Source organism: Lytechinus variegatus, chromosome 7 (genome assembly GCF_018143015.1).
Source record: "Lytechinus variegatus isolate NC3 chromosome 7, Lvar_3.0, whole genome shotgun sequence".
Taxonomy (NCBI): domain Eukaryota; kingdom Metazoa; phylum Echinodermata; class Echinoidea; order Temnopleuroida; family Toxopneustidae; genus Lytechinus; species Lytechinus variegatus.
In genome coordinates this window covers 16,626,209-16,650,294 of record NC_054746.1, presented here as the reverse complement: position 1 = coordinate 16,650,294, position 24,086 = coordinate 16,626,209, and the positions used below count along the sequence as shown (strand labels likewise).

Sequence of the window (24,086 nt, the reverse complement as noted above, 5' to 3'; positions counted from 1 at the left end):
TGTGCTTTCGAAAATTGCATCTCACAAAATTGAAAGCAGGTGAACATAGTTCTACCACGTCAAATAAGTATGTAACGCTGCCTAATAGTAATAGGGCATTATTCATCTCATAACTTGCTATACCTATACAGGTCTATGTGAACGCAACACACAGTAAGTTTGAAGGAAAAAAACAACAACTGCAACACACTTTCATGTACCTATCAATGATTTCCTGGGCAATGCATTTGATCTATTCATCAAAATATAGTGAAAGACACAAGACATCATGAAGTACATTGCACACTATTGTCAAGCAATTAATTTCTGATCGAAATAAAACATGCATCTTATAAATTAGTTTCATATTATTCTAGGTTATGAACTGGAGGTTGGACATTTATGATCACACATGTATGATGGGGGGACCTAAAGCTACGCACTTTGTTTACAAACGATAGAAACTATGCCAATTTTAATATTTGAACAAATTATCTGTCGCTAACTTGTGGCAAATATTCTAAAGATCATTAAGCAAGAACAAAGTATCACAAAACTCACTAATACGAAAATCCCGCCGTGTTTTCCGAACACCTCTTGAATTCGCCGCCCGATGTTAGAAGGGGTCCTAAAGCTACGCACTCGATTTATCATGCAGAAAAATAGAATTTCCTGTGCCTCAATTTCTAAAATATGTTCATACTATTATAGGATAATATGAAATTAAAGAGAATATAGCTCAAAAAATCAAAACAGTTGTGGGTGTTCTCTGCATTTAGAGATTTACTGTAGCCTCTGTAGAAAAAATTGAATAGGAATCGTTCGTCACTCTGCAGTCACAATTCCACACAAAGTGCGCATTTGCCATTAAAAACTGCATGCGCGATGAGTGGTGCGTAGCTTTAGGACCCCCGACCATACACCAATTCATGCTCCAACTAGAAAGATCACTAAAAGTGATTAATACCCCTGCTATGGTTTTGCAATTTCCAAAACATTTGGAAAATGAATCATAATTTTTTACCCTAAGAAGAAAATTGGTTCCAACTTTGTTTCTGTTTCTGGTAACTCCCGTAGGAACTCGGCAGGACAGCATTTTGCTGGTAACTCCAAGCTGGTATATAACCAATTACCTGGGAAACATTTTACGTCTAGGTTAATCAGTCATAGTGGCTGACGTTACAGACGACGGATATCACTCTTGGACCTTTTTATTAAAGTAGAAACAATGGCAGAGTTGGGATTCAAACTCACAACCTTGCTATTACGAGTCCAATGCTCTAACCACTGGACCACACGACCCATTCATGAGCAGTGGTCAAAAACTCAGGAAGTAGTTTGATCCCTAATGAATTTCCCCTGGGGCTTTAGCAAATAAGCACATTTAGGCAGGTTGTGAAAAGTATCCCCCCCCAAAAAAAAAAAAAAAATTAAATGACCACTGTGTATAAATGGGGACAGTTCAGTATGACACACACAAAAAAAACTGACAATAGTGTCACATTAGGTGAGCTACAACATAAAAGATGGGTGTGTCTTCAACAAGCACCACAAGCTCATCATCAAAGATTTACATGTCTTTAGAACCCTGATCAAAGAAGTAAATGAAAGAAATCTGCAAAACAAATATTTTCAGGCACCGACCTATCACCTGTTATAAAAACCTGGAATCTTGAACAAGCGAGTCACAACAAATGGCACCAACATCTCATTATGCCAAAGTCGGTAGTATAATATTGATCTTAACTGCCGTACTTAAATGCTGCACTGTAGTGCAATGTAGGTGGGTTTTAAATTCCCCTATCGTTTTAGGCCTCCATCAATTTCAAGCTCCAAGCTTGAGATGGCAGTATCCCATATTTCAATTGAAGATATCATATATATACTGGTATATACATGTATATTTTTAATTAATATACAGGTTTTAAAAACGATAAAAATTTCTAGGTATAATCAATATTAGAATAATGTTACTTATATGTTAAACATTATATTGCAAAGTGTTTGCTTATTGATATACAAATGTTTAAAAATGATTATACTTTTATATACTTTTCTTATTTAAATGTAGAAATAAAATCAACTCAACTCAAATGTAGTGTACAATAATGCACATTGTAAAAAAAAACTACTTCTGAGCAATTTTACAAAATTACCTGATATTTTACTGGCTGACTAAAAACAAGAAACTGTAGATAATAATTCTGAGGTATTTTGATCCAAACTAAGAATACCCTGTTAAAAAAGACAATAATGAAAATTTATATCCTTAATACAACTTCATTTTTGAATTAATATTGCTCAGCACAAAGTACGAAAATGCACAATGTAAAAAGTATGCTGGACAGTACAAGGAAAAAATAAAACATTGCTGCTCAACAAATTGAAAAAAAATTATGTAATCCATTTCCAGTTAAAATGATGGAAGTGAAAAATGTCATGTGATTTATGACTTGATATTGATGATTAAAATGTAAAATGGGTATTTGCAAGAAAATATCATTTCAGTAATTACATAGAACATATTTCAAGAGTATTTCAAGGGATTCAAAATTCATTATGTCACTGATATTTCATCACAAAATCAAATTGTTGTGACAAATGGATCAAGATGATTGTCTATGAGCATGGTTTATCTTTGATATTTTTTATCTTTGCCCATTTTCAAAATCAAAGTTATTATGGATATCCCTAACTTCTTCGAACAGGTCTGCCCACTGAGACTTACGTCAATAGAAGACAGGGATTTTACCAATGGGTGCTTCGACCGTTACGGTTTCACCACCCACAGATGCAATGGTTTCACTGCATCCCACTGGGACTTACGTCGATAGAAGACAGGATCAAGATGAATGTCTATGAGCATGGTTTATCTTTGAAGCAGTGCCCATTTTCAAAATCAAAGTTATTACGGATATCCCTAACTTCTTCGAACAGGTCTGCCCACTGGGACTTACGTCGATAGAAGACAGGGATTTTACCAATGGGTGCTTCGACCGTTACGGTTTCACCACCCATAGATGCAATGGTCTCATCCCACAGGAAGACCCAGTCATCGGGAGGAAGATAGACGTCCCAGGTTTCCACTTTTGATTCATACACAGGGGCAACAAGCAGATCAGGACCAAACATATACTGGTACTTCAAGCTGTAAGACTTAGGGTCGGACTCATAATGCAAGAAGAGCGGTCGCTGGACAGGTATGCCGTGTTCTGCATTTTCTTGGATGACCATGCGCCTGTAATTGTTCAGGGAACAGAAAATATGTGTATGATAGGCAAGCTGCGAGAGGGTGCGTTCGTTGGAGTAGAACTGGAGATTTTCGTCAGGGCGATTGCCCTCGTGGGTTCGCATCATGGTTGTAAAGGCGGCCATTTCCCCGTACCTAAACAGCAGTTCTTCGGTGCGCGTGTAGTTGAAGAGAGAGGTGAATGCTCCAATGTCGAAATGAAACAATCCAAAACCTGACAAACCAAGAGACAGGGCAGCTGGAATGACGGAGGCAATGCCATCACTCAAACTGAAATCAACAAACTGATCCCCTGCCCATGTCATTACACCATACTTCTGAGCACCGCTGAACCCTGCTCGCATCCAGTAAAGAACTTCTCCCAACATGCCTGCTTCCTCTACTCCTTCCCTGTTGACTTGAGCCCACAGTGTTGGCCATGCATTGTGTAGTTCCATACCTGACTTACCATTGCTGAAATAGGCATCAGTCGGTAAATACTCCCCAAAGTCCGCCATCCACCCACTGATTCCCAATTCCAATACATTCTTCTTGATGATACGGTCTTTGTACCACTGAGCAGCTTGAGGGTTGGTGATGTCTACAATGCCACAGATGAACTCTCCATAGTCCAATAGATAAGACTTTCCATCTTTGTCCAAGATAAGATAGCCAAGATCTTCAGCTTCCTTGAAGAGGTTCCCTTTCTGATTGAGGTTGAGATTGATGTAAACCAAGACCTGGATACCTAGTTCTTTGAGCTCAGCGATAACTGTATCAAGGCCTGGGTAGTGTTTGGGATCCCACTCCCAGTTCCAGAAGATGCGCCTCCCAAAGGAAGTCTTGATTCGTCCTGCCCAGTCTTGGATCCAAACAGCACTGACCTTTATGCTACTGTCCTAAGAGCAAAAATAAAAAAGATGATTAAAAATTCATAAAGAAGTCTTTGATTGATAGAGAAATGTGTTAGAGAAGTGAAAAGATGGATGAAAAGAAAGAAGTTGTTTCTGAATGATAATTCTAGTGGTTATTTCTCTTAGATTTAGGCACTATGTTCCTCACTATGTGCACTTGTTAAGTGGTGATGCTATTGATAAACCTGTTACATCTTCTTCGCTTTTGGTAAGAGGGGGGTAAGAAAGTGAACTTTCAGTCATGATGGGGAGACAATAGAGTGCTCCACATTTGAAATGTAATCGAACATACCATACATGTAGGTTCTTGAAAGATGTACAAGTTTCTTGAGTAGTTTGAATGTCATCTGAAATGAAAGCTGTTCCAATGTTATGACATTTACCTGTGCCATTTTCAAGTATGTCAGCATTCTTTCTGTACCGCCCTGTAGCCCAAGAACCACTCCATTGTACACCCAGTCCGGGACAGGTGGCTGTCTACCCTGAAAGCCTGTAAACTGACTGACGAGATCCACATAGGATGGTCCAGTGAAGAAATGGACCTTCCCTGGGGAATCATTCAGAATGTACACCTCGTGGAAGTCATTGAAGCGGAAGTCAAACTCTGCATAGCTTGTGGTAGTAAAATGGGCGTAGTACTTTCTGGATGAAAGAAAGGTTGGTTGAGCCCAGTAGGTTGTGTAGTAATCGCCTCCACCATTATCATTGTTGTTGGAAAGCAGTGTTATCAGCGAACTCTTGTTCCTTCCAACTCCCTGTAGATAACAGCAAGCAAGCATCGAAAACATATAATCAATTATAAAATAAACAACAGAAAATGTTAATAATGTAGAGTATAGAGTATTCTTTAAAATATGGACCATTCACATTAATTTTGAACATGATTACTACATGTATGTGATGAGGAGCATTTCATCCGACAGGTTGTTTGAGCTGTCAGCTTTCTTTTATTTTTATTGGCTAAGAATCATTGTTATTATGGCAACTGTTGGACAAATCACTTTGTCAGACAAAGCATCTAACAGGTCACTGCATAAAATGCTTACCCGATTCATAACCACCAACTCATGGGTAAATATTACAATATTTATATTAAAATAACATTTTAATAAAAACATACATTAGATTTTGTGAAATCTTGGTATGAAAACCCATATAAACTATGTTATTTTCTATCTTACGATTTTTTTTCTGCAATAACATGATGCATAGCCGAGACCTTGGGAGATAACAGTTTCCCTAAGACTAATAAGCATAAAAAGACTAATGAGCATAAAAATACCCTAGGGGATATATCATAAAAGAGGTATGATCATAACATAAAGTTATATCATATGATATATACACTCCCCTCCAAAAGTTTGGGAACACCTGCATTCAGTTTGTGTTTTTCTATATACTTGGTAGACTTTGTTGATATTCGGGCTCATAGCACAGTTGAATTTTTGTTTTAAAGTGAATATTATACTGCAGTGTAAATTTTGTTATTGATTCAAACAAATTTATACTCTTAAATGGCTGGCTACCAGTCAAGATGGCATTCTCTCAAAATGCTAACTTATTTTATAACATGCAGTTATTGCAGTTATTCAGAGCTTTTACACTAATACATGTGCAACTTCATTCATTTTTCCTTTTCCTAGTCAGAAGTCAGACACAAAAATAAAATTTAACAATACTCAGTGTTCCACTGATATGGAAAAAAATTAATAAATGTTATTGTATAAACGTAAAAGACAATAAATCATATATTTTGAATAACCACAATAACAATCAAAAGGGCGTCAGTTTTTTTTTCTTGATCATGGAAACTCATTTATTTACTGGTTACTGGGGCGGCCAATCCATGATTTCCAGGACTTGTTTCTCTTCCTTTTTCTTCAAGTAGTCTTTGCATATACTTGACGTGTGTTTTGGGTCATTGTCTAGCTGGAAAGCGAATCCTTCTCCGATCAGGCGTTTCCCAGAAGGGATGGCCTTCTGTTGTAGGATTGAATGATAGCAGTGCTGGTTGAGGATACCCTCTACTCTGTGCAAGCTACCTACCTTTCCTGCACCAAAGCGACCCCAAACCATGACGTTACCACCACCATGTTTCACAGTTGGCTTGATGCACTGGGGTAGCATCTTTTCTCCCTTTCTCCGTCTCACATAGGTACTTCGCTTGCTGCCAAACACCTCGAACTTTGATTCGTCACACCAAAGAACCTTCTGCCACTGCTCCAAAGACCAGTCTTTATGCTTGCTAGCACAAGCAAGCCTTATATGTATCTTCCGGTTCTTTTCTTTGAGGAGTGGTTTCCTTGAAGCCACACGGCCCATCAGCCCTGCTCCACAGAGACGCGTCTTCTAACAGTTGAAGAACATACAGGCATCTCACGGGTGTTGTTGAGGTCAGCTGTAATCTGTGGGCAAGTCAGGCAACGATTGCGTAGACTGCTCACCCGAATGTATTAATCTCAGCAGGACATGTTGTTTTGGCCTACCACTTCGTCTACTGTCCCTATTAGACCCAGTGGCCTCTTTGCATTTCAGGCTGTAGTGAACAGCATGGATACTGATCTTGAGTTTCCTGGCTATTTCTCGCATCGAGTAGCCTTCTTTCCTCAAAACTACAATTGACTGACGTGTTTCCAAAGAAAGCTGTCTTGTCTTAGCCATTTTAATTTTGTGACTGACTTCTGACTAAGAAAAACTGAATAGGCAAAATGAATGAAGGTGCACTGGAATAAGTGTAAAAAACTCTCAATAACTTTTGAGTTCATAAATTTCGAATTGCACTGATGTCAACTCCACTTTCATGCATTTTCTTTAAAGGATTAGGAATTTGTCAAGTTCAGATGTCAGTTTTCCAGGATAAAGATGCAGATTTCCATAAATTAACTGTCTTATGAACAATACTGAGCAACAAATTCTGAGGACATCGCAAAATAATGGGAAATATTTCAGAATAGAACCCCAAACAGAACAATGTTAAAAGAAGTTAGCATTTTTTAGAGAATGCCATCTTGACTGGTAGCCTGCCCACCTTGGCAGTTGGCAGCTGCACGTCTCCTAAGAGCTTTTAATTTGTTTGAATCAATGATAAAATGTACACTGGTGTATAGCCTTCACTTTAAGACAAAAATAGAGCTGTACTATGAGGCTTAGCTTCAGTAAAGTCTATCAAAGTTTGAAAAAAACATACACTGAAGGCAGGTGTTCCCAAACTTTTGGAGGGGAGTGTATATGATTGATATTTATAATTGATTGTAAATTTGTGTACATGGTTTGCTATCATCTTATACTCATTGTGGCGGCATGAATATAATTTGGTATATTTGCCATTATTTCCAGTATCAGACATCTGAGCTGATCATTTACAAAACCGTATTGCCCTAGATTTTCTGAAAATCAGGAAGGTATAGGTATATTATTTGTATTTTACTCGGTCTCTATGCGCGTATTGACTTTGCATGCAGATATGGTGCAAAATATTATAACTTTGTATTTTCCCAGGTCTCACATCCGGGCATTTGAAGATGCATAGACTTTGCATGCAGATATGGTGCAAAATATTATAACTTTGTATTTTCCCAGGTCTCACATCCGGGCATTTGAAGATGCATAGATAGATGTATGCTTCATAATGATCCCCACATCAACAGTATACGTCATAAAAAAGACAATGCTGAATCCGGGTGCTTACAAGTACGTCATTATGGTAAAGTGCAGAGCCTAGCCCCTGATATAAACATGACACAACAGAACCCTATTCTTAAATAGAAATACCTCCATTTTCAAGATTTTTGCTCGAGATATCTGATTTGGATGATAAAAACATTGACTGGCTCTTCTTTCTGGGAACATCAAATAACATATTGCCCTTAAAAGAACCATATTGCCCTTGTCTAAAGACTCTGGCGAATATGATTCTGTTGTGAGCAATATATTTGATGTTCCCCTCAAGGCCAGAATATATAATTAACATATACTGTATACATGTCTGTATATTGTATACAGTCAGTGGAAAGAGAACTTGAAATAATGCCAATGTAACATTTCATATTCCCATTTATGTAATTTTGGCTTAAATCTGAGTGATGGAAAACTGGGACTTTGCTCTCTATCGAGCATTACTTCATAATGTAGGGGAAGGCATGGTAAGTTGAGCCACCACCCCCAAGCCAATAATGAATGAGTCAAACATTGTGGTGGTGTCATGCATTGATGACCCATTATATAACCCTGAACTCCACCACATTGTTTTCAACTTTGAAACAAAAAGTACTTTTTTAGAGTGAAAAATACAAATTTCAGCCAAAAAAGTATTAAAAAAAAGGTGTGAAATAGATCAGTGCTTTTTACCCACAAACATCTTTAAATATAGTAAAGAAATACGAACAATATTGTTAGTTCAGGTATGGATTCTCATTCTTGTCATAGTCTTTACATGATGGATACATAAGGAATGTGTGGATGTGAAAAATATTGCATTAAGTTCGGACTGGGGTAATTTGTGCCAGCAAACATGGGGCAAGTTGAGCCATGGTAATTCTTATGGAAACGTATCATAAAAAAAAACTTTAAAAAGCCATTGATATGCAGGCAGAACAGAGCAAATTCATTTGACAGTTCTTTTACTTTACGAGGATGTTAGTATTTGTAGAGAATTAGCAAGTAAAAAGAGTTTAAATTAAAAATTGGCCTGCCGGTTCTTCCCACATACATTTTGTACATAGTTTTTGTGGCTCAACTTACCCCACAGATGGGGCAAGTTGAGCCATTTGACATAATTTTCTTTTCAAAGGTCACAATGACTTTCAGTGTGGGGGTAGAAAGTTATATATCTAGGTGAAAAATATTTCCCAAAAATGAAATTTAAAGGCATGGTACTTATTTCTACAAGATTATTAGTCATACCAATTGTTCTAATATGCAAAATGCAAAAAGTGCCACATCTTACCCCACCTTCCCATATACTTGTACAAACAGACCAATAAAAAGTGATTGGTGTTCAGTCAGATTTGATTTATATTTTATAAAGAGATAATTATGCTTTGTATTATTGTGTGCTATTACGTTCACATGAACCTTTTTTATTGATCATACAAGAAGATTATATTTACATTAATTTCTGAGATTGATATAAATATTCTTTTAAATCATTTAGTTGTAGAACTCAACTGGTATTATATATCGTTTGGTTGGTGAGGTCTCCTCGCTCAGGCATGAGATCATTTGGTTATTACTCTATGACTGTATTATGTTATTATAAAAATATCCACTAGCCGACTAGCGTATCCAGCATCAACTACAACTAAAAAATGGATGGGCCCATGCACAAGCATAATAGAGTCACTATTGTCCCCAGACAATTGGGCATGAAATGCTTTGTAGGATCTGATGCTGGATACACACCATAAAACTTTTTACCTGAGAAAACTCTGGTAAAAACTGAAAACTAAGGTTAGTCTGATTTCTGCCATTGACTTTAACACAGGGCAAAATCTCTGGTAAAAATAACCTGAGTTTTCTCAGGTAAAAAGTTTTATGCAACGGGCCCCAGATATCTGAATACTGTTTGGTTTAGTTTAGGAATCACATATATGACTCATCATGGTTTACAGTTGTTTAACCAGTTCTTATTATTAATTGTTGGTTATATATTTTCTGTTTACTTATATTGATTTCAATAATATTTGCTTTAAGATAACTAAGGTCATTAAAGAAGGGGCGATGATGTTTATTCATTACATTACAATTATTAGGCCAACAAGTTTAATGAAGTTATATTGCACAAATTCAGATTTATCAAATTACAGTAATTGATTACCAATTTATTGTTTACCATACAACAGTCATTCAACTCAAATAATATGATCAATTATTCAGGTTTCCTTTAATCACATTGATATCCTTGACCACTGTACATTTCATTAGTATCATTGAGACCTAGGCTATTCCCTGTGGGTATATTTGAAGCTATTAACAAGTTCTTCAGTCATGTTGAATTATGTTATTATTGACAAATGAATATTATAAACACTGTGTTTATATGTTTGTTCACTGAACCACACTGGTTGTTGACAATTGATGCTGGTTGATACTTGTTGCTGGTTAAAGGTTTCTTTGCTTTTCATTGGTTATGTCGACCTAGAAACTTCATTACATGGCCACATTTTATGTCAAGTTGTTGATTTACATGTTGTCATTATTACGGAAGAAGTTGAAGAAGGAATAAAACTGTAAAGCCGTTGTTTGAGTCTTCAAGTAGCGTGTTCGAACTTAAGAAATTAAGTATCACTGGGTGAAGTTTAAGAAAGGCAGCTACACTCCTGCTACAGGGCCCTGGGGACAGTTGAGAAAGAGTTGCAATCAATTGCAACTCTAAAAAATCATGCGCAACTTGATTTTCAACCAATTAACAGCGCACATCTGGGACTTGCGATTGATTTTTTGACTTTGCGTTTAAACGCAACTCTTTCTGCAACGGACCCCAGGACTATTAAGGTTAATTTATTATTCACAATTCTCTATCATAGGGAGACAAAACTCACCTGCTCTTGAACCCAGAGAGGGAAAGTGCGCCCTCTCATGTCGTAGTATGTAAACTGCTCCCCACCTCCATACACCTTTTCTCCCTCTTCGGCATGAAGGCGAATCCATACTCGGTCAACATCAGATGGAATCCCAACAAACTCAATGTACATAGCTTCTGGAGAGGACACAAAGTCCACAGCAACAGCTCTCTGAAGACGACAACAAAATAATAACAATCCTACAATTTATTTCATTAGAATAAAAATAATAAACAACTGGTTTTAAATGCATATAGCAATCTAACAATATATGCATTTTAAGAGCAGAAAATAATTTTGAATATTTATTATTATGCCTTATTTCAGAGCACTATTTCAACCAGACTATGCAAACATTTATTATGTTCATATTCCGATTTGATTTTTGCCAAAGTCAAAGAGATTACTGAAGTTGCACGAGATTTGCCTTAGGCACAGACACCAGTATATTCATGATTGCACACATTCAAATCCACTGTTGTACTGATTAACTTTCATGAAAATGACAAGTGGACAAGATCCATTGATTTCTTGCAAAACAATTAAAACTGAATTAGGGTTCACATAACTTTGGCATGTACAGCAAACATGTTTAGGTAAATATGCAATCTGGTGAAATTCTGTACAAATAAAATGATTGCTCAACAATTCAACTTTCAAATTTCATTATACATGTAAATAAGAGTAGTAGAAGAATCAGTGAATCCAGAGGAAACATCTGAACTAAATAAATGAAAATTGCTTGATCTATCGTGTCTCTTACTTTACCTGTGCATCACACCCTGAAACACTGAACGTGACCCTCTGAGTAACAACGTTCTGCTCTCCTCTCTCTTCTTTTCCAACAGAGAATTTCTGCAATGGAATCCTGCTTTCAACAAAATCGTTGATTTTGTAATTACCATGAAGACTGCAAGTTGTGACTGATCCTGTGCCGATGAAAATGAAGGGAGAAGGTGGTTTGTGGTCTATGATCAGGACATCATTGGCTCTCACGGACAGGCGGTTGTCACTTTCATCAAAATGAAATGAACCGCAAGAAGCCAAAGAGGCACAGGTGGTAAAAGCGAAGACTATCGTGCAAACTTTGTTGATACGACCCATGGTGACTGTGTAATCTGCAAATTTGTGTGCAAAACAAATTGAATTTCAAGATCATAATTAGTTTTTTTTTTGTTTTAATCTGCATTACGTTTTCCAAACGAGGGGCACTCAACTCTTATGGTATAAACATGCATGACAGAGAAACAAGACATGTAAAATGGGCAGCTTTTCTGGTAAAGACCTTATGTGCATCTAGGTCTCAAAGGCTTTTTTTTTAATCAGAAAATTGGTTCATTCACTCACTTTTCCCCCAAGTAAGTATGGCATTTCATAGAATAGAGAAGCATGATTTGTATGGTTTGAAACTTGTGAAGAACAGCAAATACACCCAGAAAGCAGAGTGAAATTCAATTTCATATGTTCTCATGAGAATAACATGGCAAAATACATATTTCTCATTGTTGTGTGAATGAGTTGGAGAAACAGAGTGAAAACACATAATTTCAGAAACATCTAAGTTTTTTAAAGTAACAGTATCCAATGATAACACATTCATGCAAGAAGCACACTAGGTTTAAAAAAAGAGGCACGAGTGGAAAATGAGGAATTTCAGATGAGAATTAAATCTTGTTTTAAGTCATCACATTCTGTAATCAAAACTAAATGGTATGGATATGTTGTTTGATTTTATTTCATTTAAGAAATATTATGCCTTGTGATATTGTCATTGACATTCAATGCGATTTGTGTCTGGAGACAATTGTTGTACATTAGATATAATAAATGAATATATTGTTTACATGTATATCATATCATTCTGATCAACATAATTATTAAACCCATATCAGTAGAATATATAGTCTATACCATAGTGAGCTGCAACAGGGATTATTTCATCAAGGATCAAGGTCTAAGTTTATGTTTCAGTTGTGCTTTAATTATTTTCACTGACATTCCTTTATGATTGAAATTTATATTCATTATCAATATTGTTATTACTGTTGTTAATACTATCATTATTCTTGTCATCAGTAGTACTACTTTTATTAAATTTTTAATGCAAAAAAAAATGTGTACATTCTCAGTGTCATCATAAATGCCTTCATTTTTATTTAGAATTTTGAAGTGAGTTTTGTTGTAGATTTCTCCATATGTCTCAACTCTCAACCTCACCATCTCTCTTCCCTTTTTAACCCTAGTTTTGCTTTCAAATAGTTCCCAAATGGAACACAACATGCCACCATGTTCCCTGCTTCGAATCCTTCATAAACCCACTAGTGCATTCAGACAGAAAGGTGTGGAATGTACTTTGCTGTTTCACAAACTTTCCAGGATTCTCAATTGAAAACAACACTGCTCAATGCACAGACGTCCACAAAAGACTGATAATAGATAAAAGGTTTGATATCAGAATAAAAAGAAAAGACTGGTTAGAGCTTACAAGTTACAATTTATATGATAGATATGTTGCTTGAAATACTCTAAACTGGGATATCTGAGTTCCAGGCATTTGATACTCATCTACATATAAGTATGAAATTAGATTAATGAAGAATACTAAAAAAAAATGGTCCACAAAAGACTGACAATAGATAAATGGTTTAATATCATGAGAGTATTTTTCTTCTCACTAGACAGAATACAAAGAAACGACCACTGTTGAAGACTGGTTAGAGCTTACAAGTTACAATTTATATGATAGATATGTTGCTTGAAAGACTCTAAACTGGGATATCTGAGTTCCAGGCATTTGATACTGACCTACATATAAGTATGAAATCAGATTAATGTAGAAAACTAAAAACAAAATGAAAAATAAAACAGTACAATAACTCAGAAAATCCCAAAGTCAAACTGATTCATTGACAAATAGCATCACAAGATATCCCAGCTCACAAAAAAGTCTACAAAACTTCTTACAGGAAAAATTACAGAACTTGAAGAAAACGTATGAGTTTCAAAAGAGCAAGGTGCACAAAAGGGGACTATTTTCACTTCCCACTGTAAATTTTATTATTTTGTTTCTCAAATTCTAGTTGAAATGGTGCTATTTTTCAATTTTAATACTTAATTCCAGTTATAAATGTTGTATTTGCATATACAAAATATAATATGGTGTATGTTTCACTCTACTTATGCCAACTTGTCTTTACTCTTTTCCCTCTTTACTCCTGCCAACTTTGTCCTAGTTCTCTTTTCCCTCTCTGCCATTGACCAATTGTTTAGGAGCTCTGCTTCCTCCTCTTTGTTCATTGGTCAATTACTTCCTACCTTTTCAGAGTTATCACTAATCCAGGTACCCCCTGAAGGGATTGCTTTGTACTTGGATGTGCACCATTGCACTTGTTATAAATTAGCTAGGGAGAGTGTCCAGTTACTCATGACTGTAAAATATATGTGCTTTAAAGCAAGAATATGATTTTAGTAGTGATGAAAAAATATAAATCTATATATTTTTGTTTTCCTCTTAAAGGGGAAGTCCACGGTGAAGAAAACTTTGTTGTAAAAATAGCAGAAAAAATAGTAAAAAATATTGGTGAAGGTTTGAGGAAAATCCGTTAAAGAATAAGAAAGTTATTAGAGTTCAAAGTTTTGGATTTGTGACGTCATAAACGAGCAGCTGCCCCATGTGTTATGTAATATAAAATGCATGAATTTCAAATTTTATATGGTTGCTGATGACTTAATTTTGTTTTCTATTCGGGTGTGAAATGATTTGTCTATTGATATACAAAAGGTACAGTAAACACCATTTTCAATTTTCTGAGAAAATGACATTTCATTGATTTTTTACCATTCGCCATGTAGGAATGCTGCTCACATATGACGTCACAAATCAAATAATTGAAATTCTAATAACTTTTTAATTATTTGATGAATTTTTCTCAAACCTTCGTCAATATTTTTTATTATTTTTTCTGCTATTTTTACAATAAACTTTTTGCCAGGGTGAACTTCCCCTTTAACAATAACAGTAAGGAAGAGATTGAGGGTGTGTTTATGCTTCCATTGCGAGGACAGAATCAGCGTTTCAAATGTTGTTCAAAACGCTAATCATAAACGTGGTTCTGGGAGTGCAGTTTATGCTTAAATTTTCAGAGGCGAAATCATAAACTCCAGCCGGCCGGTTTCGCATTGTAATTTTCGTTGAGCGGGAAAGCTAGGTCTAATTGGGCGCGCCCTTTCTCGAAAGTTTTTTTTTCTGAGTGTTGTTATGGGGAAGGTATGTTGACTGTTATTTAAACATCGAACAATTTCTGATATTTTAGTCATTGCATGGAGCTACTTGACATAGCCATATAATTTCCACCATGATGAGGATAATAGTGAGAAAAAAATAAAGAATATTAAAGTATACGTAATAAAATAATAAAACATATATTTGTTTATGCTACTGAGGTATCTGGCGATGTCTCCTCATTATTACACATGTTCCAGGTTTTTTGAGGGGTAAATCCCTCAACATTCATCGTGATGACAAATTGGAAGAGTAATACTAGTGATAGAGATTAAATCAATTATCACACATGCAAATGTAACAAGGAGATGAGAGGCAATTCCGTGGAGGTAACATGCGACCATGGAGCAATGCGACTGTATTTGCTCACGGATTTTCATCTCACCGGAAGCATGTACCAAATGACCTCAATTAAATACGTTAATTATCGTGGTTCTCTTTTCTCAGAGAGCCTGATTCTGGTCAAACGACGTTTACAGATGCACCTTTAGTGAGTTTACGATCGGCGTTTTGAAAAGTTGTTTAAAAAGAAAGCAAGCATGGACGCAACTGTGTTTTGGACTAATCACATATGGAAACGCTGATTCTGTCCTGAAAAGTAGAAGCATAAGCATGGCCATAGATTATTCAATTCAAATGGATCAAACAGCATCAATAACACCAGCAGTACAAAGAGTAGGCCTAGTTATTGTCACCCGTAACACCATAGACATGTAAAGGTCCAGAAAATTGTGGCCCAGTGGATTAATCTCCGGACTCTGAGTCTAAACATTGACCCTAGTTCAGGGTGACCAGACGTCCTGTATTTCCCGGGATCGTCCCATATTTTGCTCCTCTTTCCCGGCATCCCGACAAACCCTTCCCGGGACGCCTATTTGTCCCATATTTCAAAATATAGAACGAAATGTAGTTGATTCCTTTTTTAAAAGGTGACAAATTTTCATCAAATAACCAACAGATGACGATGCGAAGACAATGAAATCGATAACTAAACTTTTGCAAGTTCTGCAGTGATTTTCTTGCTAACCCAATAAGCCAGTTCGTAGTTCCTTTCTGCGCATGATCAAAATATTCTACGCATGATCAGAAGAAGGTCATTTGCACTAAAGTGACATGGTGCTTTAAAATCTAATGAGATAAGCACCAACTTTGATGTCTTGATTATTCATATATTCTTTTGAATTGTCATTTTTATTTACATCCACAAAAAACAACAATGCTTCCACGAACGACTAGTATTTCACAGTTTGTCAAGTACATTGTGCAACATGCTAAGATATGCATTCAAAGTAGGAATGCAACAAATACCTTCATTAAGCGTTCATTGGTGTGCTATTCTGGTCACCTGGTCTATTCAATTCCTTCATCCTGCTATGTAAGGCAAGCTTGCGTAATATCTTGCTTTGAAATCTGCCTATCATGATGAAAGAAATGAAAGGTCATTTGACCAAAATTGCCCATGAAGTAATTACGAACTGGTCTATACATTGCAAACGAACTGGCCTCCTGTCTGTGTGTGACAGGCTACTAGCTAAGCAGGATTGGAGCAGATTCTATTACATAACACTCGTACAAGTCTTCAGAGGTTAGCATATCCCAGGTGTTCAGGCAGTGGAATCACACAAAGGAATTTCAAAGTAATTTAAAATTCAAATGAGGCATCGAGCCCGAGTCTCTATAAAAGGACCCGCTGTCCGTACGGTATTCATCTTTTCCTTGTGTGCAGGCAGTGACGTTAGTTCTACACCAGTAACATCTTTTCTCCATGGCCGACGAAGCCCAACCGGAACGAACAGAGCCGCTCCTCTCCTTAGGAGAGGATGTTAACCAACGCCTGACTTCTCAGGCTGCTGAGATTAAGCGGCAAACTGAGACGTTGTCTCGGTATATGGATCATGAAAGTTTAGCTCCCAGTGAGCATTTCGACAGACGTGCTTGGCACGCTGTGCAGCAACAACATCCCCCTCGGGGTGATGACGACATATTAAGCCTCCTTGCGGGGCCCAACGAGCTGGATGCTATGTCGGATGCTGGATCTTCCGTGACCCCAGTAGTCCATTACGACCCAGACGTCGATTTGGAACCCAAGGAGCTCGATATCAGAGAAGATGCCGATTTATACGACACTGGCATCAGTGTTGGCCCTGCCAAATTTGATAAGCTGGCCGAAAGGCTTACTAAAGCGGTTACTCTCCCGCCCAAGAAAGAGTTTGGAGAATATTTCATCGCGATATCTTACCCCAGCAATGCCCCTGAACCTTGTACGCCACGCGTTGTGCCTGAGGTTTGGCAAACTATTTCGGGTAGAGCTCGGTCTAACGATGTTCGCCTCCAGAAACTGCAAAACAATGTTGTGCAGGGACTTCTTCCCTACGGGGAAATTTTGGAAGAATTACACGCAGCAACTTCTCAGAAGAGGCCAGTGAACATTGAACGCATTAAAGAGTTTTCTCTTGATGGGCTCACTTTAAGCGGGCATGCTTCTTATGAGTTAAGTATGTATCGGAGGGCGGAAATCAAGCCCTATATCAACCCCAAATACAAGGGTTTGTGTAGCCGGAATACTCCCTTGGATGAGAAGTTGTTTGGGAAAGATATACAGAGTACCCTAAAAAATGTGGCTGAAGCGTACAATGTGGGACAAAAAGGCCCCACGTCGCCACACCCAGAGGAAGCAAACCGATTTTTCCACTCACCGTCGCCATGACTTTAAGGGACAACGATCGTCTCAGTGGAGCCGCTCTCGAGCTCCAGCAATGATGTCTCGTCCACCGCTTTCACCCCCACGCTTTCCAGCGGACCAGAGTCGTCAGGGCTCTTCGATTCATAGACAGGCAAAAAAGTAGTGAGTACCCCAATTTTTGCAGGAAGACTCAAGTTTTTCAAAGATGCCTGGTCTCAGATCACCTCCGACCCATGGATTTTAACATCCATTTCGGGTTACAAGATAGATTTTTTATCTACTCCCTTCCAGTTTTATCATCCGAGTATTATTTCATTTACTCAGGAAGAAAAAGTCGCAATCGACACAGAAATTGCTGACCTTCTAATGAAACAAGCTGTTAGAGAAATTCCATTACGTGAATGCATGTATTTGTCAACAATATTTACTGTTGCTAAGAAATCTGGAGGTTTGAGACCGATAATCAAGAGTGAAAAACTTAATAAATTCGTGACATACGAACATTTCAAAATGGAGCATTTTAATTTGGTCAAAGATTTGATTATTTCTAATGATTTTCTAACTACGATCGATCTTAAAGATGCATATTTTTCTGTACCCATTGATCCCAGCCAACATGGATATCTTTCTTTTTCATGGGACGAAAAATTCTTCTGTTTTCAATGTCTTCCTTTTGGATTGAGCTCAGCTCCTCGGGTATTCACCAAAATTATGAAACCCGTCGTTGCCTCAGTTCGAGAAAGAGGCATACGAGCAATGATTTATTTGGATGACATTTTAATTTTTGCTCGTTCTAGACAGGAAAGTTTGGATAACATGTCATATGTTGTAAATTTGTTAGAATCATTAGGCTTTGCCGTTAATTATGCCAAGTCAAGTTTGATGCCCCAGACTACTATCACATTTCTCGGCTTTGTCGTCAATTCAATGCAGATGACGATCAGTGTGCCAATTGAAAAGATAAAGAATTTTCAATTGCTTGGGAAGACTATTCTTAGTAGCCAAGAGATCAGAACTAGAAATCTTGCAAAGTTTATTGGTTTAATTGTTTTGTTTTTTGAGGCCTTCCTACCAGGCAAATTACATTATCGTATTCTTGAATTTGCAAAAACGAAAGCCTTACAAAATTCTGATTATAATTTTGATGCGTATTTTGTGTTCGAACCCCATGTACGCGCTGAAATTCAATGGTGGCTTTCTAAGACACCAGAGGAATTCCGATCCTCTATTCAGCATCCATCTATTAGCATAACAATATCTACAGATGCAAGTAGATCGGGATGGGGTGCATTTTCACATGAAGATGACTCTTTTACGCAAGGCACCTGGCCATCCAAGCATCAAGATTTGCATATCAACGGGTTAGAATTACTCGCAGTTCAGAATGCACTGCTTTCTCTGTGTGGCACATGTGTGAACCAACACATTCATGTAAAATCGGATAATAGTACTGCTGTTTCATACATCAATAATCTAGGCGGGAGTGTACCAAGATTAAATTCTATTTCCGCACAAATTTGGCTTTGGTGTTTTGAATCAAACAATTTGCTTTCTGCATCACATATTTCTGGTACCGATAACTGTACTGCTGATGTACTATCCCGTCGCGACGTCAATAAAGAATTGACCCTTTCACCATTTGTTTTTAAATCATTGTTAGACAGATTTCAACTTTTGCCAGATGTAGATTTGTTTGCATCAAAATTTAACAATCAGTTATCCAAATACGTCTCATGGAAACAAGACTCGGAGGCAATAGCTATTGATGCCTTCTCTTTGTCTTGGGAAGATTTATTTCCTTACATGTTTCCCCTTTTTGTCTTCTATGTAGAGTTCTGAACAAAGTGAGAAAGGACAACACACAATTGGCTATTCTCATAGCACCTGTTTGGAAAGCACAAGTCTGGTTTCCAATACTCCTCGACCTACTAGTAGTACCCCCCATCCTACTTCCAGAGGACAGCCTCATACTCCACCCTCAACACAAACTCCAACTTCAACTAGCCGCCTGGCTTATCTCCGCCAACAATGGAGTTCAACAGGAATTTCGGAACAAGCTGCTGAACTCATTGAATTCTCTTGGCGACCAGGAACAAATAAACAATATGAATCTGCATGGCAGATATGGCGTAGTTGGTGTACTGAACGGTCGACTAATATGTACAACCCGTCTATAAACAGCATTGTTAATTTCCTTGCATATCAACATTCCTTAGGGAAAACATATTCAACCCTTAACTCTTATCGTTCTGCACTTTCGTCTATTTTAACGGCGATCGATGGTTTTCCTATTGGCAAACATCCACTAGTTGTTCGTTTATTAAAAGGGGTATTTAACAAAGACCCCCCTAGACCAAAGTATAATCATACTTGGAATGTGTCAACCGTGTTAGATTATCTTTCTTCGCTCCCAGATAATGTTAACCTGTCCTTACTAAGTTTGAGTCAAAAGTCACTAGCCTTAACGACTCTTGTTTCTGCCCAACGGACACAGACTCTTATGTATCTAGATATTAGTTCAATGCAGATGTCTGAGAACTTTGCAGTTTTTTATGTCAAAGAATTACTTAAGACTTCAACACCCCGAAAGGGTATCAACAAGCAAGTTGTAAAATTACCAGCGTACCCCGCTAATCAAAAACTTTGTGTTTTGACTACCCTAAAAGAATACATCAAACGTACTGAACCTCTTAGGGAAGTAAACAAAGAGACCAAGCTTTTCATCTCATCAAGAAAGCCACATAATTCTGTTACTACATGTACCTTAGCAAGGTGGATGAAAGCCATTCTGTCCACATCTGGCATAGATACGAGCATTTTTTCTGCTCATAGTTTCCGTAGTGCATCGACATCTTTAGCTTTTGCTCAAGGTGTTACCCTAAATGAGATTTTGAAGACAGCCGATTGGTCTAACGCTCGGACATTTGCCGAATTTTATCTAAAATTCCCAGATAATAGTAAATCTTTTGGCGTTACAATTCTGAACAGTGCTTCAAACATCTAGATGATCATTTTTATGTAGTTTCCATTATACAAACGAGAGTCCTTGTTTGTAAGGAATTTTTACTGTTTTCCTTTTCTGTGTATTTATTTTTGGAGAATAAACAAATAAGAAAGGAATTGAAGAAGAAAAATCAGTTTAACGTGTTCTCACGGCATTGAGACTGCATGAAATAAACTTCAATAAATAATCTAATTGTTTCAATGTGCTTTTTATCTTCGTCAGATTTAACATGCCATCTTCTGTGTGTGATTGCTTTGAAGATGCTAACCTCCGAAGACTTGTACGAGTGTTATGTAATAGAATTCCTAAATTATACAAATTATTAATGAAGTATAATTAGAATTCTATTTAATAATAAGAAGTACAAGTCGAAGAGGTCCCACCCTTTTCACAATCAGGAAATATTTTCCTTCTGTTTCCCCTCCCTTTCATGTCGTATTCAGCACAGAAGATGACAAAGTCTGTTGTGTGTGTGATATCTTATCATGAAAGAATGCTTTTTGTACTTGAGTGAATTCTCAACATGAATGAAAGATTGTCTGAGGGTATGCTAAAAGTGATTTGATTGTTATATGAATAAAATACGATACAGTGGGAGTGTTTTCTCCCTTTTGTGAAGGAAGAAAATATTTATCTATCAACTTTCTTTCTTCTTTGTTCTTACCTTCTTTAAACCTTCAATCTACTTTGAACGATGAATACCGTACGGACAGCGGGTCCTTTTATAGAGACTCGGGCTCGATGCCTCATTTGAATTTTAAATTACTTTGAAACTCCTTTGTGTGATTCCACTGCCTGAACACCTGGGATATGCTAACCTCTTCGACTTGTACTTCTTATTATTAAATAGAATTCTAATTATACTTCATTAATAATTTGTATAATTTAGGAATTTTCATTGGTGCAAACAATGACATGATAAACAGCTTTTCCACCAAAATAATCACAAAATCGGCAGGAAATTTGTACAATGATATTATGGATTCTCAGATTACTGATTTGGAGATGTAATCGGAGGAACAAGTTATGGAGTTTCCATATCTAGTTCAGCTTTCGTTTTAAGTCAAGATTGTTCAAGATTGATGTCACGATGTTTCATCTAATTTTAAAGTTGACAATGTTTTACTTTGAAATTTTATTCATTTATAAAATATTTTAGTTTTTCTATTTTTAAAAATATATTTAAAACACATTTTGTTAGATGATTGGATTTTGTTTGCTTTAATTTTAAACTTTTCCTTTTTTTTCTTTTCTATCCTTCTTTCTTCATCCTTCTCTTTCCTGCTTGCCCTTTTTTGTTCCTTCTATCTTTATTTCCTCCTATCTGTCTTTCCTGAACCTTCCTCTCTGTGTTCATTTTTCTTTCTTTACTTCTTTCTATTACTTTCCTTCTTTATTAAATTTCCTTTTTTTTATTTCCTTTATTCTTTCTTTCCTTAAACTTTTCTTTGCTTCCTTCTCCCTTCCTCTCCCTTTTCTTTTCGTTCTTTCTTTCCTTACATTATTTTCTCTTTTCATTCTGCCCTCTCTCCCCTCTTTTCTTTCATTCTTTATTTTGTCTTTTCCTTCTAATTTTTTTCACTGATTCTTTCTTTCCCTTCCTTTCATCCTCCTTTTCTGTTTTTTTCTTTCTTTCAAAGAATGAAGGAAACATTTCTCTTTCCTTCATTCTTTCTGCATCCTCTTTTTTTCGTTCTTTTTTCCTTTCTCTCCTTTTTGTCTTTCACACATTTCTTCATCTTCCCATATTCATTTCCAAGAATGATGGAAAATCTTTTTTCTCTCTTCTATTTTAACTTTCTTTTATTTTCTTTTTTTCTTTCATTTTCCCCTTCATTTTTTTTTCTTCTAAATTCATCTCTTTTTTCTTTTTCTCCTTCATTCTTTCGTTCACCCTCCCTTCCAAACATTTGTTTCACAAGTCTAACACTGTGTAGCCTCCTTTGCTTATTTTTGTTTGTCGATTGTCCCGTATTTCATTTTGTGAAATCTGGTCACCCTGCCCGAGGAGTAGTTCTATTATTGGCATGCCCTTTTAACTCACATGATGGTTCATGTACTGTGTAGGATGGGGGGTCATCAGGTGCACTTTACATTTTTGAAGCCTTCTTTCAAGTTTCATGTCTTTTTGTCGATCTATTTACACTAACAATTATTATATTAATTCAATAGTTGTAATCATATTCTATTTTGTTCTCTATAATATTTCCTAATATTTTGTACTAAAAATTGATGAAACTTCGCTTGTAAATTTTTCCAAATGACTTACTAGAATTGGTCGCCTGGACACGACTAGTGACTGGGTATTGGTTAACCCAGGCAGGAGCTCCAGTCAGTTTCACACTTCACTGCACCGCTACCCGCTATGTACGGTACCGGTACAATACGCTATATTATACGGGATCGACGGGTAGCTGTGTAGTAGCGCTGGCGCCGTAATGTAGCGGTATCGGTTGTGAAGTGTACGGTACCGTTACTGTAGATGTAGTGTAACCAAAACCTCATCATGTTAACTTACACAGCACACAGGCTATAATCATGTTATAATTAACATCACTACATTGCAACAAGGACCATCACTTTATCCGAATTATATCATGAAATGAAATTTTTAGAAATTTAGTGATTCGTTGGCTATTTCGTATGATTAGAAAATATTACCGTTAGTAGGCCTACTCACAAAATATCTTGATCCGAGGGACGTCTTCGTATCGACCGGGCCGGCCGGGCAAGCGCTAGCTAGCGGGCTATAATAGGCTATCGATATAGCTACGCAGCGCAACGTATACAGCATAGTGCATGAAGAATCAGTATACGCCCCCCCCCCCTTCTGCGGAGCAAAACAAAAAGGGGGGGGGGGGGGGGGGGGGAGGTAAAAAAAAAAGAAGAGGAAATTTATAATACGCAGGATGTGTACCTCGCTAAAACAACTAATGGGTTTAGAAAATTTTCAAAATTTAAAGAAGGAAAAAGCTGTTATGAAGTACCAGTACTTTTAAAGTAGTGATAAATTAGTGTATACTTTTGTACTTTTCAAAACAGTGGCGTAGCTAGCTACGGGGGCCTGGGGGGCACGTGCCCCCCAGAAAAAAATTGGCAGAGCAAAAAAAGGGAGAAAGAAGAAAAGAAAAAGGAAAAGAAGAAGAAAGACAGAAGAAAAAAAGAAGAGAAAAATAAGAGGAGGAAGACGAGTGAATGAAATAATGTGAGGGGAAGACTAACTTGCAAAAAAAAACTTTCATATTACTATATAAAATTTTTGCTTGCGCTTCGCGCCAGAATTGCCTGTTCGATGAGAGCCATATCTTGCTCAACAGGCTGATATGGAGCAAGTTTTGAAGTCAATATACAAAACATATTTTAGCTCGGATATCGAGCTTTCATTATTTTTTTTTTCATTTACAAATTTAAGTGCTCTGTAAAATGTCCGTTTTA

The 24,086-nt window shown here is 36.9% G+C and overlaps 1 protein-coding gene across 1 annotated transcript; it reads right to left on the bottom strand.

Annotated features, from left to right (window-relative positions):
- Positions 1–903: 903 nt before the first annotated feature.
- Positions 904–23,364, bottom strand: LOC121418577 (sulfoquinovosidase-like). Its single transcript, XM_041612513.1, has 5 exons — positions 23,332–23,364; positions 11,451–11,800; positions 10,662–10,853; positions 4,506–4,877; positions 904–4,107 (listed from the first exon to the last, which is right to left on the bottom strand). Exons 2-5 carry the CDS (start codon positions 11,784–11,786, stop codon positions 2,836–2,838), a joined length of 2,172 nt encoding a protein of 723 aa, XP_041468447.1. The 5' UTR covers positions 11,787–11,800; positions 23,332–23,364; the 3' UTR covers positions 904–2,835.
- Between the last annotated feature and the right edge of the window lie 722 nt (positions 23,365–24,086).

What these genes read in the sequence shown, in the direction of transcription:
- LOC121418577 (XM_041612513.1), bottom strand. Translation starts at nt 11,786, where the DNA reads ATGGGTCGTATCAACAAAGTTTGCACGATAGTCTTCGCTTTTACCACC. An exon ending in CTCTCTGGGTTCAAGAGCAG is followed by an intron (nt 4,878 to 10,661) that starts GTGAGTTTTGTC and finishes TGTTATCTACAG; the next exon opens with GGAGTTGGAAGGAACAAGAG. An exon ending in CATACTTGAAAATGGCACAG is followed by an intron (nt 4,108 to 4,505) that starts GTAAATGTCATA and finishes TTTTGCTCTTAG; the next exon opens with GACAGTAGCATAAAGGTCAG.